The sequence below is a fragment of the Pteropus medius genome, unplaced genomic scaffold, assembly GCF_902729225.1.
Source record: "Pteropus medius unplaced genomic scaffold, Ma_sr-lr_union100, whole genome shotgun sequence".
Classification (NCBI taxonomy): domain Eukaryota; kingdom Metazoa; phylum Chordata; class Mammalia; order Chiroptera; family Pteropodidae; genus Pteropus; species Pteropus medius.
The window spans coordinates 354,964-369,084 of NW_024344370.1; the positions used below are offsets into that span (position 1 = coordinate 354,964).

Sequence of the window (14,121 nt, forward strand, 5' to 3'; positions counted from 1 at the left end):
AGTATTTCCATATACATAATTGAATTGATTCTAAATGCCAGTCTGTGTAGAGACAGAACAGGGGCTGTCATGACATTTTATACTCGAAGAAATGTCCTAATAGAGGTCAAATAGTATTTCCCAAGGATATGTTTGGTGGTAAAACCCAAATTTATAATTCAGATCTAATTCTTGTCACTTCTGGAGAAGAATTGGTGGTAGTATTTCTATGGAGCTTTTTTTAAAGTGAATGTTGCTATGATACTATCTTCCCAATTATTAAATTTTAATCTATATTCATTTGTACCGAGTTCAGTTGATATGTTTGATTTCTCAGATAGATAATATTATATAAAAATTATGTTTGCTCTCCCATTTCAATATTCATACCTGTGTTTTTTCTACTTTTGCACTGGTTAGAACTTCCAGAATAATTTTTAAAAATAGTTGTAAAAGCTGGCAGCTTCGTTTCTTTTCTCAAAATTAGTGAGCATGCTTCCAGTTGCTTTCAGAAAAGAAAATATTATTCTCATTTACCAAACTGTTTTTTTTTTTTTTAAGTATAAGTATTAAATCTTTATCAAATTTTTGTTTGGCATCTATTGGGGTACCATATATATGCTTTCTCCTTTAAACAACGGGGTGACAAGGTATTAGCAGATACCTTAATGTGGATCTAAAAGATTTATACACATCATATACTTTGTTATTAAAGTGTTCAAATTACTGCAAGAATTAAACCATTCTTTGACATTTGCTAAAACTTGCGAGCGAATTTTTCTGAGCCTTATATCTTTTCAAGGATGGTATCAGAGCAGTTGTCATATTTTTCTTCCATGATTATTGTCCTGTTCTATTTTATATTTCTTATTCATTTTTTAACATGTCTTCGTGAAAGCTCACTATGTTGGTGAAATGTCCAGTATTTTTTAGCAAATTTTTTTTATAGTATTCAATCTATAAATCTAAAAGTTTTCTGCATCTCTGTGGTTATTTCTCCTTTCCCATTTCTATTGCTTTATATCTGTTATTATCTTTTCTCCCCTTTGATTTATTTTTCCCAAAAAGTTGGCCTGTGTTAAAAATTCTTTCTCTTTTATGTTTTTAATTTCAAAATGCACTAACCTTGATAATACTTTTATTCATTCCTTTTACTAATTTTACTCGGGCATTTTTTTTCCTACTTTTCCTGGATTATATGGTTCAATGATTAGCTCATCATCTAAGTTTGAAAATAGGGAATTTTCCTTGCCCTATGGAAATGTTATTAGCATAATCTTCCAAATTTAGCACCTTACCATATTTATTTTTTTAGAATCTGATTTGTCATTTTATAACTTTAATCTCTTAATTAACCTGTGCCATCTATTGAAACTCATGTGTGTGTGTGTGTGTGTGTGTGTGTGTGTGTGTGTGTGAAAATTTAGGGGTCTTTATTGAGTTTGAGGTATACAAAATAACATGTATATAAATGAAATACTAAATAATATGCTTGCTCTTCAAAATAAAGTGAATAAATAGAGCAGCCTTCAGGTTTACTTGTACTTCTGTATGGAGTTTATACTGTAGACAGTTTGTTATTTTGTAAAGGTAAGTATATTATAAGTCATAGATAATTGGCTTTGCCATAACAGAACAGCAGAATTCTTTCTCATCACTTCCCACCTTTAATTAGGAGGCTTACTACTTATTACTGATGAGTGTGAATTTTCTCATCACTTTTATGTGTTCTATAGCTACCGCAATTGTCAAGTGACAATATTTTGATATCAATGCTTTGCTATATTTTTTAATATTTTGGATTCAGAAAGTTTTACCACTTACTAGCTGTAATATGACTTAAATAATTTGAGCAAGTTACTTCATTTCTGTAAGCCTTGGTTTCCTCATCTTTAAAATAAGGAAAATAATTGATTGGCTTGGGGGTTAATCTGAATATTACATATAACATTCAGGGAAAATATGCATGTTATAAAACCAATATTATTATTTATATTTATAATTATTTCTCTTAAGTTACATAGTAATGAATAATGGAGTGACTTTGCTTAAATTACGTTGCATTCGAAATAGAATAAAAGCAGTATTTTAAGAGATGCTTTTCTGTAGCTCTCTACTCATCTCTCCTCGGTTGTTTACAAAAGTTCCAGTAATGCTGTATAGTCTGGTAGGGAAGGGAAGAGAAAATATTTATCCTGTTAACAGCCTTTAACAAAGATATATAGGTCCTCAGCAAAACTTACACTTTAAAGAACCTAACTGTTCTCAGAAGTTGTAAGAAAAACAGTTGGCAGCTCTAGAGTCAAGTGAGAGAATTACAGTGAAGGAATTTGAGTTTCAAAACATTCTGTTCTGTCACTGACTCATTTCGTTACCTTAAATGCATTCCTTACCCTTTTTATGTCCTACTTTTCCATGTCTAAACAAAGGTGATATTATTATTACAGATGTCAAAATAGTTTGTGGAAGATTTGAAATAATTATTTAAACAACAACAGAAGAAAGCAGAGACTCCATTCACACAGCTGGGATGATCCTCAAAGACCCTCAGAAAACTTCTTCCTTTTGCAACTAAGCAGACTGTGGTGTGGGTGTTTAATGGGATCAGCAGCTGGCCGGTAGCAGGGTCTAGAGTTGAGGTGCTTTGTCAGCTCTCCTCCGTTATTGTTTTTGACTTGGGTGTATGTACATCTGTAATCTGACCTTTTACATCGTAAAGGTGATTTAATAGATCGTCACAAAAACTAAAAACATTTCGATTTGGGTAAATTAAGCCAAAAACAGAAATTAAAAGAATTGTAATGCGTAAATACTAATCAAAATACAAACTGATAGAAAATCTCTTGGAAAATGATATGTTTAAATACGTCATCCTGTCTTTCTGCATTATGCAACAGGTATTACCAAATTATATCTCTTGAATCAAATCTCGCTGCCTTCCAGGGTCGACACTTTCCATAAGCCATTTGATTCTTTAAATAGAGCTATTTATTCCCCCGTTTTCTTAAACAGAAAGTTCTCATTTGCTTGCCTTTTGTCGTTTCATAAAATTCTTCTCAATCCATGACACCAAGATATTGCATGTTCCTGTGTTTGTTTTATGAATGTTTGCAGATATTCCCTTTGGGTTGGTGGTCAGCTGTTACTTCTGTTGCTTAGTGTTCTCCTTTAATACTCCACAAATTTTTCTCTATAAGTTTGCTTCAAGGAATCTGTCGTGCGTAGGGAAAACCTAATTAAGTTGATTCAGTAGCAAATAACTTTGAATCAGTAAGATTCTCATTGAGGGTTTAAGAAATTTAAAAACTGGTTTTAACAGAGGACTTTTTGATCCTTACCTGAAAGTGTAAGGTTACTGACGGAAGAGACCCCAGATAAGCGGTCTCAACTAACATGAGACAAAAGTTAAACAGATTTATATGAAATCTGTTTCTTAATCTGTGGTCTCACTTGATAAACACAAAAATCTCACACCCTCCTTGATGCTACTCGAAAACAAAATAAGGCAAACTTGATAATTAAAACAAATCGAAGTAATGAGGCAACCCTGTTTTATTTCAAATCTAATCCATACTTGTCTCCTCTCACCTTCCTGAATGTCTCTGAAAACCTTATGTCTTTCGAGAGTCTTGTGTGGCAACATATGCTGTGAATACATATCACTGTCATTTACTCACTACTCAAGGTCTAAAAACAGTACGAATGTTCCTTTAGAAATAAAGTAATGCTTTAGATATCTATCAGTTAAAAATCATGTTCTCACTGGACTGACACAATATTATGAAAACTTAGCTCAAGATCTTTTATTGTGTATTTAGTCACTCATCAACACTCATTTCCCTGAACAGAAACTGATAACAGGCTTCTATTATGTGCCGGGAATATTTTATACTTTCATTTTTATATTTGTATTTTTTATATTTTATACATCATTGATGAGTGTATTATTGGACCATTTAATGAATTGGTGAAGTGTTTGTCAAATAGTTGTCTCACAGATGCCCTGTAATCATCAATGAGCAAAATAGAATAAACAGCTGTGTTATGTTATATTACCATACACTTGAAGATCAGTATTCATCGGGGAAGAATCCTAAATTTATAAAAATGTTTTTTTCCAGAGTAAACAGATGATGCATAAGCAACTTAAAGTGTTCTATGCATTCAGCTTGTGTAGATGACTTAGATAAAATTAATTCGTGGAAGAAGAATAATTGTGAGACTTTATATCAATTTAAGTACATGTATTAGAGTTCTGTGGGAGATATGATTTACAACAAAGGCTGTAGCTCAGAGACTTGATGCTGGCTCTTTTTTGTGTCCCAGTGTTCTTGTTTAGCTTCCCCCTCCCCTAACTCATTCTGCTTCCTGTAGAAGATAGGGATGTTGGAAAGGATGCTGTTCAGTGAGGTGGGGCAGCTAGTTGCATCCAGCCGATTCATCGCCACATGGGGTGTTACAAATGTATTTGCGTTGTGTCTATTCCAAAGTCTCTATTTCTCTAGGAGATGCAGACATTTTTCAAGAGGCCCTTTATAATTAGTTCACACATAAACTTGCAATTTGCTTCATTTTTTCTGACAGTAATCAGAACAGCAGTGTGTGCTCCATCAGTGTTAGGATTGATGTAGAATTAACTTTATATTTTTATAAAGCGTGTATTTTTTCGAGGTATTTGTCTTTAATTGTCCATATTTCTTTGCAGATAACACCTATGTGTCAAGTTCAGAAAATGATGAAGATGTATTAGTTACTACAGAGCCAATTCCAGTAATTTTTCATCGAATAGCAACAGGTAGTAGGAATACACTATTTTTTATTCTAGGTTAATATTTTTTTGCTTGTAGGTAGCTTTGTTGTTTGGTTTCTTTTAGCCTGTGTAACAGATATTAATCTTTAACAGATATCAATCTAGTTCTTCATACAAATTTTCTATCTAAAGTGCATTTATTTTTTAGCAGTTTCTTAAGTGCATAAATTTACCATGCTTGAAAAAGTCTTTTTAAAATGTATTATGTTGATATTTGCACTTATGAAAATATTTTCATGCATAATGACACTGCTAGAGAAACAATATTTAAAAAGCATACTTAAGGCAGTCTAGAACCCATGAAATATATAATGAGAACTGAAAGAATTTGAATAGTGGTATTTTAGTTTGACCATATTTTTATGAGCAATGAAAAATCAGAATAGCTTATATACTATGTAACTCCGCAGCATAATATAATTTTAAAAATCCCTTAATTTCTTGCAAAAAAAGGGACTCACCTAAAGAGTGTTTTAATACTGAAATGTATGAATGTTTGATAAATAGTATACTGAAAACTAAAATGATGTTTTAATATAACTTTCAGAATTAAGAAAGACAAATGACATTAATTGTTGCTTATCCATAAAATCCAAATTACAGAAGGAAAATGGGGAGGTATGTAAATTATATTTTATGTTTCTTTAAAACAGTACAGATACTTTTAAAATTTACTGTGTATTTGTAGTTAATATCATAATTGTTGTTTAGGTTAAAATTGCACAGAGTGAATGAAGCTCAGTTTCATGGCTTATGGGGTTTATTGTATGAGAAGGGTAGTGGCCTAAAATTAACTCTGAGAAGGAAACTTCCTTTAAAATCATAGACAGAAAGCCTGCTTTAAATCTAAAGTACATATAAAACCTTACTTAGTGTTGTACTATTCATTCTACTCTCCTTTATCTGCACTGAAAATCACTGATGTAGAAATACTGTTGCTGAAACCAAAAACTGTTAGCATTGTATAAGATCCAAATTCCCCTTTCTGGGTTTTTTTTTTAATTTTCCTTAAGAATTTGAAATTTAGTCTAGAAACTTAGAGATGATTACAAAGCATTGGATTCATAGATTCTTGTGTCTAACGGAGGCTACCTTTCTCCTAATTATTTTAACAGTGCCGGGAATAGGATTACCACCATTAGTTACTATAGATGAATTTCATCATTCGTGCTTTAGACACATAACAGATGTGGTTCAGTTAATTAGAAACTCAGACTTCAAGTTTAAGCATATTTAATTAAATATCCTTTTGAAATCTGAAATTAAAAACAATTTCAATATACTGGAAGTTCTCTTCATAATATAATCCATACTTATTTTCATAATTTGATTTTTATATTATTGGATTCAAAGTGTCTTTTCATATCATTGTACAGAGTAGGCAGTGGAAGAAATAGTCTGGGATAAATAATGCTGAGGAACTTCTTAATAAAAATTGCATCAGTATGAGCTTGTCAGATCTTTTATCAGAATAAAACCAAAGTTGTAATTGATTATACATAGTTTTTTATGTATACATCAAAAACTAAATTGTGTAACTCAGGATAAGCAAAATAGCATTTTTAAGAAATATGTACATAGAGTTTAATGAACCCACAAAACTGTCTCTTACTACCTTTTGTTTTTGGTTCCTATTACACCAAGAATGTTTTCACGTAAAATCCATGTGATATGAACAAGTCCTCCTGTTATGGCCACTTGATATACTGTCTTTTCAGAAAAAGGTAAACTGGTTTTTAAACATTGACATTGTCTTCTTACTATATCATTTTAAGGAGTCAAGACAAAATAGTACAGTGGAAGAAGATTCTGAAGGTGATAATGACTCTGAAGAATTCTATTATGGAGGACAGGTAAGCACACCAGGTCCTCCAAACATCCACGCTCGAAGTTAGTGATAGCCATCTATGTGTCCCGGTGGGAATCTGTGCTTCTGATCAGAGGGAGCTATGTGTTGTTCATGGTTCTGTAACTAGGAAATCTGTATAATCTATTTGTTTCTCATATTCTACAAATTTTCAGAAGTTAAGGTTACTTTTGCAATTCTTTGACCGTAATCGTTTACATTGAAGTTGTCTTACTACTGTGTGATTTTGCACACAGCATTTCATTATGTTTTTGACTTTCTACATTTCTTAAGTGTATCGTGCTCAGTCAGCATTTTGAAATGATGACAGTTCTAATAAAAGCGTGCATCATTAGTTTCAAACAGATGATTAACCTTTATAAAACTTGATGGGCCCTAATTATTGAGCATCTCCATTATTTACATTCATTGTTTTCCTTTTCCTCTTGTACTAATGTAAAGTTGTTGAAAAGTTGTTATGAAGAAACATTGTAATTTATAGACATGAAAATGGCATAGCCACATGGGTATATATTTTTTGTTCTAGGATTATGTTAAAATTTTAAACGGAGCCATTAATTTTAGGATATGGCTATATAAGATGTCTTGTTCTGTTTCTGTAAACTTGATCAAATATGCTCTGTAACTTGGATGATATAAAGAGAAGATAATATGTTAAAAATGAGATCGTGCTTTAAAAAAGTACTTTAAAGCCAAAGTTTATTACATAAATGAATGCAAGTCAATTTATTCATTCAGAATCAAAAATCAGTAATTTGTCACCCAAGCATATGCAAGGTAGTAGAGTTAGGGACCTAAATAAAACTAGGTTTCTTCTCTCCAGCATGCCTTTCCAGCAATGGGATACTTTATCTAATGATTCTTTAACCAATGTAACATTTTAACATTATGCAAAGTAATTCTTCCAGTTTTGATTTGTGTTTTCACAGCTAATTCTTACAGAGAGGAAATAAATGCTTTTCTTCAGTCTAGCTAATCAGTCTAGAAGTTTTTTAGATTATCTGCCAGACACTTATTTCACTCCTCTTAACATTTGCATTTTCTTTGTATCAAAGCAGTCTAATTTTGCTTTTTAAACATGATAAATTATTCTAGACATATGTGAACTTAAGAACTGACGTGAATATGTTGCCGAATTATCTATATTTTTTAATGAAGGTGACAAAGAAAATGTCCATGGCAGAACCTATGCGGTGACCTGTCCAAGAGATAGTTTGTTTTTTTGGTTCTTTTGATTCTCTTTACCCCTAAGTCACTGCTAAACCATCCCTTTTCACCAGGTGAACTATGACGGGGAACTGCACAAGCACCCACAGCTCGAAGCTGATTTGTCAGCAGTGAGAGAGATATATGGTCCACATGCAGTTTCTCTAAGGTAAATAAATACTTTTGGTGAATAAAAATTAACATTATTTGGTAAGTCATTGGGATTTTCTATTGGAGTTATTTAAGTGGAAATTTTCTTGAGCTTAATTATGTTTGAAAATATTTGAGACATTCTGTTGTGTTTCTACTTATACAAAATGGCATATTTATGGCTATATTTGTGTGTGTGTGTGTGTGTGTGTGCATTAAAAAAATTAGTTATTTAGGAAAGGTAATTTGATTAAATATCAGTCTTAAGTAGTGTCACAATCAGTTCCTATAATAGATTTGTCCAGCTGGGCCCATGCTGTTATCATAAATCAAGAGCACATTCATGTGAACAATGAGAGTAAATAATGCATAATGACTGGTAACCAAATCACATTGTGATATGTCATCTGGCCCCTCAAAAACAGAAAGGGGGAAAAAAAGACATAAATTTGCACAGTGTTTATTTGAATGATAATGTATTTCATTCTGCCTTTGCTTAATATATTATTTGGTGATAAATTTCCAGACCATTTTTTTATTACTTTTAATCATTCAGAAGACTCCACCATCCTTATTTACCTTTCTTTTCTCTCCTAATTTAAGAGAAACCCTTTTCTGCCACCATACTAGTTACCTTCCATGAGCTGATTATTTCAGATTCCTGTTCTTTGCCTCCTTGAAATTCCAGAATCCTCTCCCAACCTGACCTCTATTCCAGCCTTATACACCGAAGCCAGAATTTGTTGCCATCCCCAAATGTGCTATATTCCCTCTTGACTTTGGGCATTTGAACAGGCATTTCCCTTATCAAGCAATGTTTCACTCACAACCCCCATTGCTCTCTTTATTCAAGCCCCAGTCCAAAGGTCAGCTTTTCTTTGAGCCTTCTTTGAATCTCCAATGCAGATTAGTTATTCTGCCTCTTGGGCTCCCATCACATTTGGCTCTTACCTCATTTATCATACTTCCCTTGTCTTGTAATTATTGGTTTACTTCTTCCCTGCTAGACTGAATTCTGTGGATCCTGGGGCAGCACAGTTTGTGTGTGTGTGTGTGCGCGTGTGTGTGCACGCGCGTGCATTATTTTGTTTTGGTTTGGTTTTTAAGCACGCTTGTATTCTGGTATTTAGCATAGCACAAGGCAAATATGAAATACACTCTGGTGGATTCTTGTTTGTTTTCATCGGCAACATCTATGAAAGATGTTCCCATTACCTGGTTATTTAGATAATGTGAACATATCTTTCCAATGGACATGTCCGGATTTGGAAAGAGCAAATAAGTACTTTTAGTTGGGAGGTACAACACAGCTCTAATTTATTTATAATTGCCAAAGTTTCGTTTTAGCTGTGGAAATGGAAACCGACAGCCTCCTGCAGCCTAAATAAGCTGGGGCTGTATTCCTAAACCCTCCCTCCCACTCCTGGAGTTATATTAGGCTGCAATTGAGTGAGAGTGATTTGAATTATAATTGGAAAAGCAAATCTTTGCAATTTTCAAAGTTTCAGCAAATGAGCTGTGATCATTTCATTGTTGACCCCTGCTATGGCTCGAGGGTAGGAAATAAAGATATTCAATAAGTGGATAAATGAAGAAGGCATTAGTAACAATCAATAAATAGTCTAAAACAATGACTAATTTTTTAACTTTAGTTGAACTTTGCTTGAAAGCTTAAAACTTTAATTACAGAAATTTAACCTCCTTCTCCACTGGAAAAAAAAAAAAAGGCTGTGGGATATAATTAATCATACAATACAACATAGAATTCAACTTCTTTTCATTTGAAATACGTATTTTTGTTTAGAGGATTATATTAACACGTTGATTGCTCTTATAGTTTAAGACTTTCTTTAAACACATACTTTCATGCTATCTAGGCCCCAATTATATTGTCACGTATATATGAGTTTTTTTGGTTTCATCAGCAAGCATTTATATTAGTATTTTACATATTAGTGAAATTATTGATAATTTATCAACTGTTGAAATTATATAAATATTTGGAATTTTATTTAAAGGAAATATCTAAAGCCATAAATGGTTTTGATTCTTTTTCTCCTTGCTTATTTCTCTTACAAGTTTTGATCCAATTTAAATCTTAATAAATGCAAGCCATGTTCTTGCCTGCTCTAGATTTTCTCTAGCTACAGAGGATGTTTCCAGAATAAATAACCTCCCAGAGGTCTAATGATAGAAAGGTGAATCTCAGCAGGACTAGTTTGATTTACATAAAATAAATAAGAACGACTTTACTGTCTAGTCTCCAATACTGAGGACTGGACACATGGGAAAAGGAGTAGTTAGGCATAAGGTCTTAGAAATCATCTGCCTTGCAAAGTTCTAAGTCTGTTGAAAACAGACTGTTCTAATTAGCTGTTCTTTTACTTAATTGAGGTTTATAAGAACTTAATGGAGTTTGAAGAACAAAAGTACCTCAATATGCATAATAGTCTATTCGGTGTCATTTTTTTAATGTGACATCTAATGAGAAAGGCAGCTAACCACATCTGAGTTCTCTGTAAGAGATGGAAATAACTGAGATTGCTTCAACTGAGGCAAAACCTTCTTAAAAGGTCGAAGAAGAATATATAAGAAACGACTGATGATAAATTTATTAAAGTAGGTAATTTCAGCTCTACCTAGCCGTATCATCCAAAAGCAGAATACTGGGTGTATTGAACCGTACTTGTAAACGCTGATGACAATTTTGATTCATAAGCTCTTGTACAGGAAGTGGGTTAGGTCTCTTGGGGAATGTTATTAACCCTATGACTAGTCTGAATATGTCTCATCTTGCATCATGCAACAAAATGAGGATGCTTTATGCTTTATATTATAAATTTACTACTATAGTCAAGTATTTATAAAAAAAGAAAATTGATCTGTGCCATCTGAAAATTTGAGATTAACATCTGTAGAAGACTAAGGAATTACAATCAGAGAATTCTCATTTGGTCAGGAACTATATGATGATTCTGATCATTTGCTTGTGATGTTTCAAACTTCCACCTCATATAAAGTGTTCTTTGCTGTATGATCGTATCATCTTCCATTTTAAAATTGAAGCCATAGGAGTAATAGTCTATCCTTTTAATTGTGACTAATACATAATAGAGATTGGAATAGTTCAAGATTGTGCCTGTTTTATGTTTATATCACTTTTTGTGGATGGACAATCGCAATAGGGCCTTTTGGAGCTGACATTTGGGAGGGCACGGTGAGGAGTTTTTAAGGTTTGAGAAGCCTATACTACTGTATTCAGACTCACCTCCCAAACATATAGCTCGAAAAAAAGAAAAAAGAAAAAAAGAAGGAGAGAAGAAAAGGAAAGGAAAGACAAATTTTTGCCACATAAACCGGGATGGACCATTTAATTTCTCCGGATTTCTAGGTTTTTATTTGTAGTGACCAGTAAAACTGTTTACGAATCTTCTAGTTCTCTTCTGGCACATGGTAGGATTGTGTTTCCCTTGCTGCTTTTCATGTTAGACATGGACACAGAACTAGTTCTGGTCAGTGAAATGTGAGCATGAGTGCTAATGTGTGAATTCCCATACCGTCTGGACTCCGTCATTCTGGGCCCCTTAGTGAATGCAATGAGCAACATTTCAGCCCTCTCCCCTGAGTCCATAGTAATCATGTAGTGGGACTGAGATACAGATCCTGTTTTATTGTAAAACACGGAGATTTTGAAGATGTTTATTACTCCAATAAAGCTTGACCTACACTGAAATAAATCATTTATCAAAAGATCTTGGTTTGGCTGTTTTAATGTTTTATCCAGCCTATTGTTTCTTTCAATTCTGCCTCCAGAACCTAAGAAAAAAGCAGTCTGACTCTGAAAACCAGCGGAAAGTGATGACAGGTGGCACACCAAAAAAATAATTAATAAATAAATAAAAATTAAAAATTAAAAAAGAAAAAGAAAGAAAGAAAGGAGAGAGTATTTTCCAAAAACACTGGTACATAATCTAGACCTAAGCTTCAGCATGTCAGGTCCCAGATAGTCACCTCAACTCCAACACCTATATTATCCTCAAGCAAAACCAAGGATTTTTAAGCTAAGGGCAGAGTTGTAGCAACTGTTTATACTGTACCTCTTATACACTATTATTTTATCTGGGTTTTCTTTCTTTCTTGGATCTAATTTTTAAATTCCTCTGAGCCTTGTTTTCCTTTAGAGAAGTATATATCTGTCTTGGATACAGTCTTGCCGATGCTTTAATCTGCCAAGATTTCTGACTACTGAGTTTGCATATTTCTTGGCCCATTCACAAATATCTCTCCCACACTGAGCAAAAAACACATTGAGAAGGCATGCAGAGATAGACATGCAAGCTGTTGAGTTTCAGATGTCATAGGAAGACATGTTTCTTCACAAAATAAATCTCTTCTCAAAATATAGCTGACCAGTTGTTGAAGGCAGAAATAACTAAATAGTAATAGAGGTTTATTTCCCAACAACATTAGGTAGAATTTCATGTACGTGTGTGTATATGTATAATTTCCTTGACAGTTAAGAAGGGAAAGCTAAATATATAAAATATATTTTTATAACCACACAATCACTGCTAATTTTGATCAGATAATATTATAAAATATCACAGTACTATCATGAATAGGCTATAGTTTTACATAGAAAAGAGGACCATTACAGATGGTCTAATATTAAATATATTGTGAGTATGTATGTCATGTCTCATTAACAAAGATGTTGTCTTGGTTAATCCATTAAAGAACAGGAGACTAGATTGCTAAGAATTCTAACACAAAGTGCGCTCAAAAATACATGTTCATAGAAAAATATATTTCATATATGTTCTTAAATAAACGGTCATATGTAAATATCAAAAAAAAAAAAAAATCAAATGGCCAGATTTCAAGAAACGTTAATTCAAAAAAGTAGCTGAGATGTCTGGAAAGAAATTTATGGACAATGTCCTTTCAAACCCTATCTTTCAGAGTGAAATAACTGCATTAGATCATTTCTGTGTTGTTTTCCTTATCCTAAAACAGTGTTCAGGTTCAATTTGATGTGATCTCTTAACAGTGCATAATACAGGCAGTGCAGGAAATTATTTTGAATTATTATAAACCCAATACAGCATTCAGTACACAATCAGATATCTAACTTCACAATTCAAGTAGCATTCATATTTGAAGCATTTGCCTTGATTCTGCATTTGCTGTTCATGAGATTGGGGCTACTGAAAGTTATTCAGATATAGAAGCAATCCTGATGACTGGGTCACTGCATCTGGACAGACTGTAATCACACTTTCTGTAATCTTGCAGTGGGAAACATGAAATTACTGGCATTATATAAAAAGGGCATCACAACGGAAATTGGTTTGCATATGCACAGCATTGTGAATTCTTTGAAGTGTGGCATAAAAACAAAAAGTGTAACTATTTACAGATCTACACCTGCAAATCCAATTAATTGCAAATCTTTAATGCCTCTGCCTCCTTAAAATTCTATATTTGTGCTTTGCTGTGGTGGAGAAGAGCACTTGGAACCCTTTATTTCCTTTTTTTTTTCCTTTGAAAGAAATGGATAGTGTTAAAAATTTGGGGAGAATACTAACTTTTAACCAAAAAATGTTGAAGAAATTATGTGAATACTTAAAATTCACATACTAAAGTTTTTAAAAGAATGTATGTCACATTCTGATTCACAACTTGGTAAAATTCAATTAACGTGGTCTGGAAATTTATTTATGAAGAAAACAATTGTGGATAAGGTTTTTTACTGATTTTTGTTACCTCTGATTTCTTTCTCTCTGCTTCTAAACATACCAAGCCTTGCCATAATAAATAAATCCAAATAAAGGTTATTCTTCCCTATAAAATTGGCAAAGATGGGTGAAAAAAATGGCTGATAATGATGAGGATATGGGAAATGGTGACTGTGGAAAATGGCTGGTATGGTGATGTATTGTTTTGACCTTTTAAAATAGTAATTAGACAAAATACATAGCTCAAGAGTCCAAAATGTAGTTATACCATTTATTTCACTCAGTAATTCTAGAAATTATTCTGTGAGAAGACAGATGCATATAACTTTTTATCCAGAGCACTATTTATCAATATTTATAGTTTAAAAAAA

At 32.8% G+C, this 14,121-nt stretch overlaps 1 protein-coding gene across 3 annotated transcripts in view; it reads left to right on the forward strand.

The window, feature by feature from the left end:
• PARP8 (poly(ADP-ribose) polymerase family member 8) overlaps nt 1-14,121 on the forward strand; it is a 160,113-nt gene that overhangs the window by 89,327 nt on the left and 56,665 nt on the right. For all 3 annotated transcript variants that reach the window (XM_039869914.1, XM_039869912.1, XM_039869913.1), the window contains exons 5-8: nt 4,685-4,774; nt 5,337-5,407; nt 6,565-6,642; nt 7,937-8,031. In XM_039869914.1, the coding sequence (XP_039725848.1) occupies nt 4,685-4,774; nt 5,337-5,407; nt 6,565-6,642; nt 7,937-8,031 (334 nt within the window). The remainder of the gene's footprint in view (nt 1-4,684; nt 4,775-5,336; nt 5,408-6,564; nt 6,643-7,936; nt 8,032-14,121) is intronic.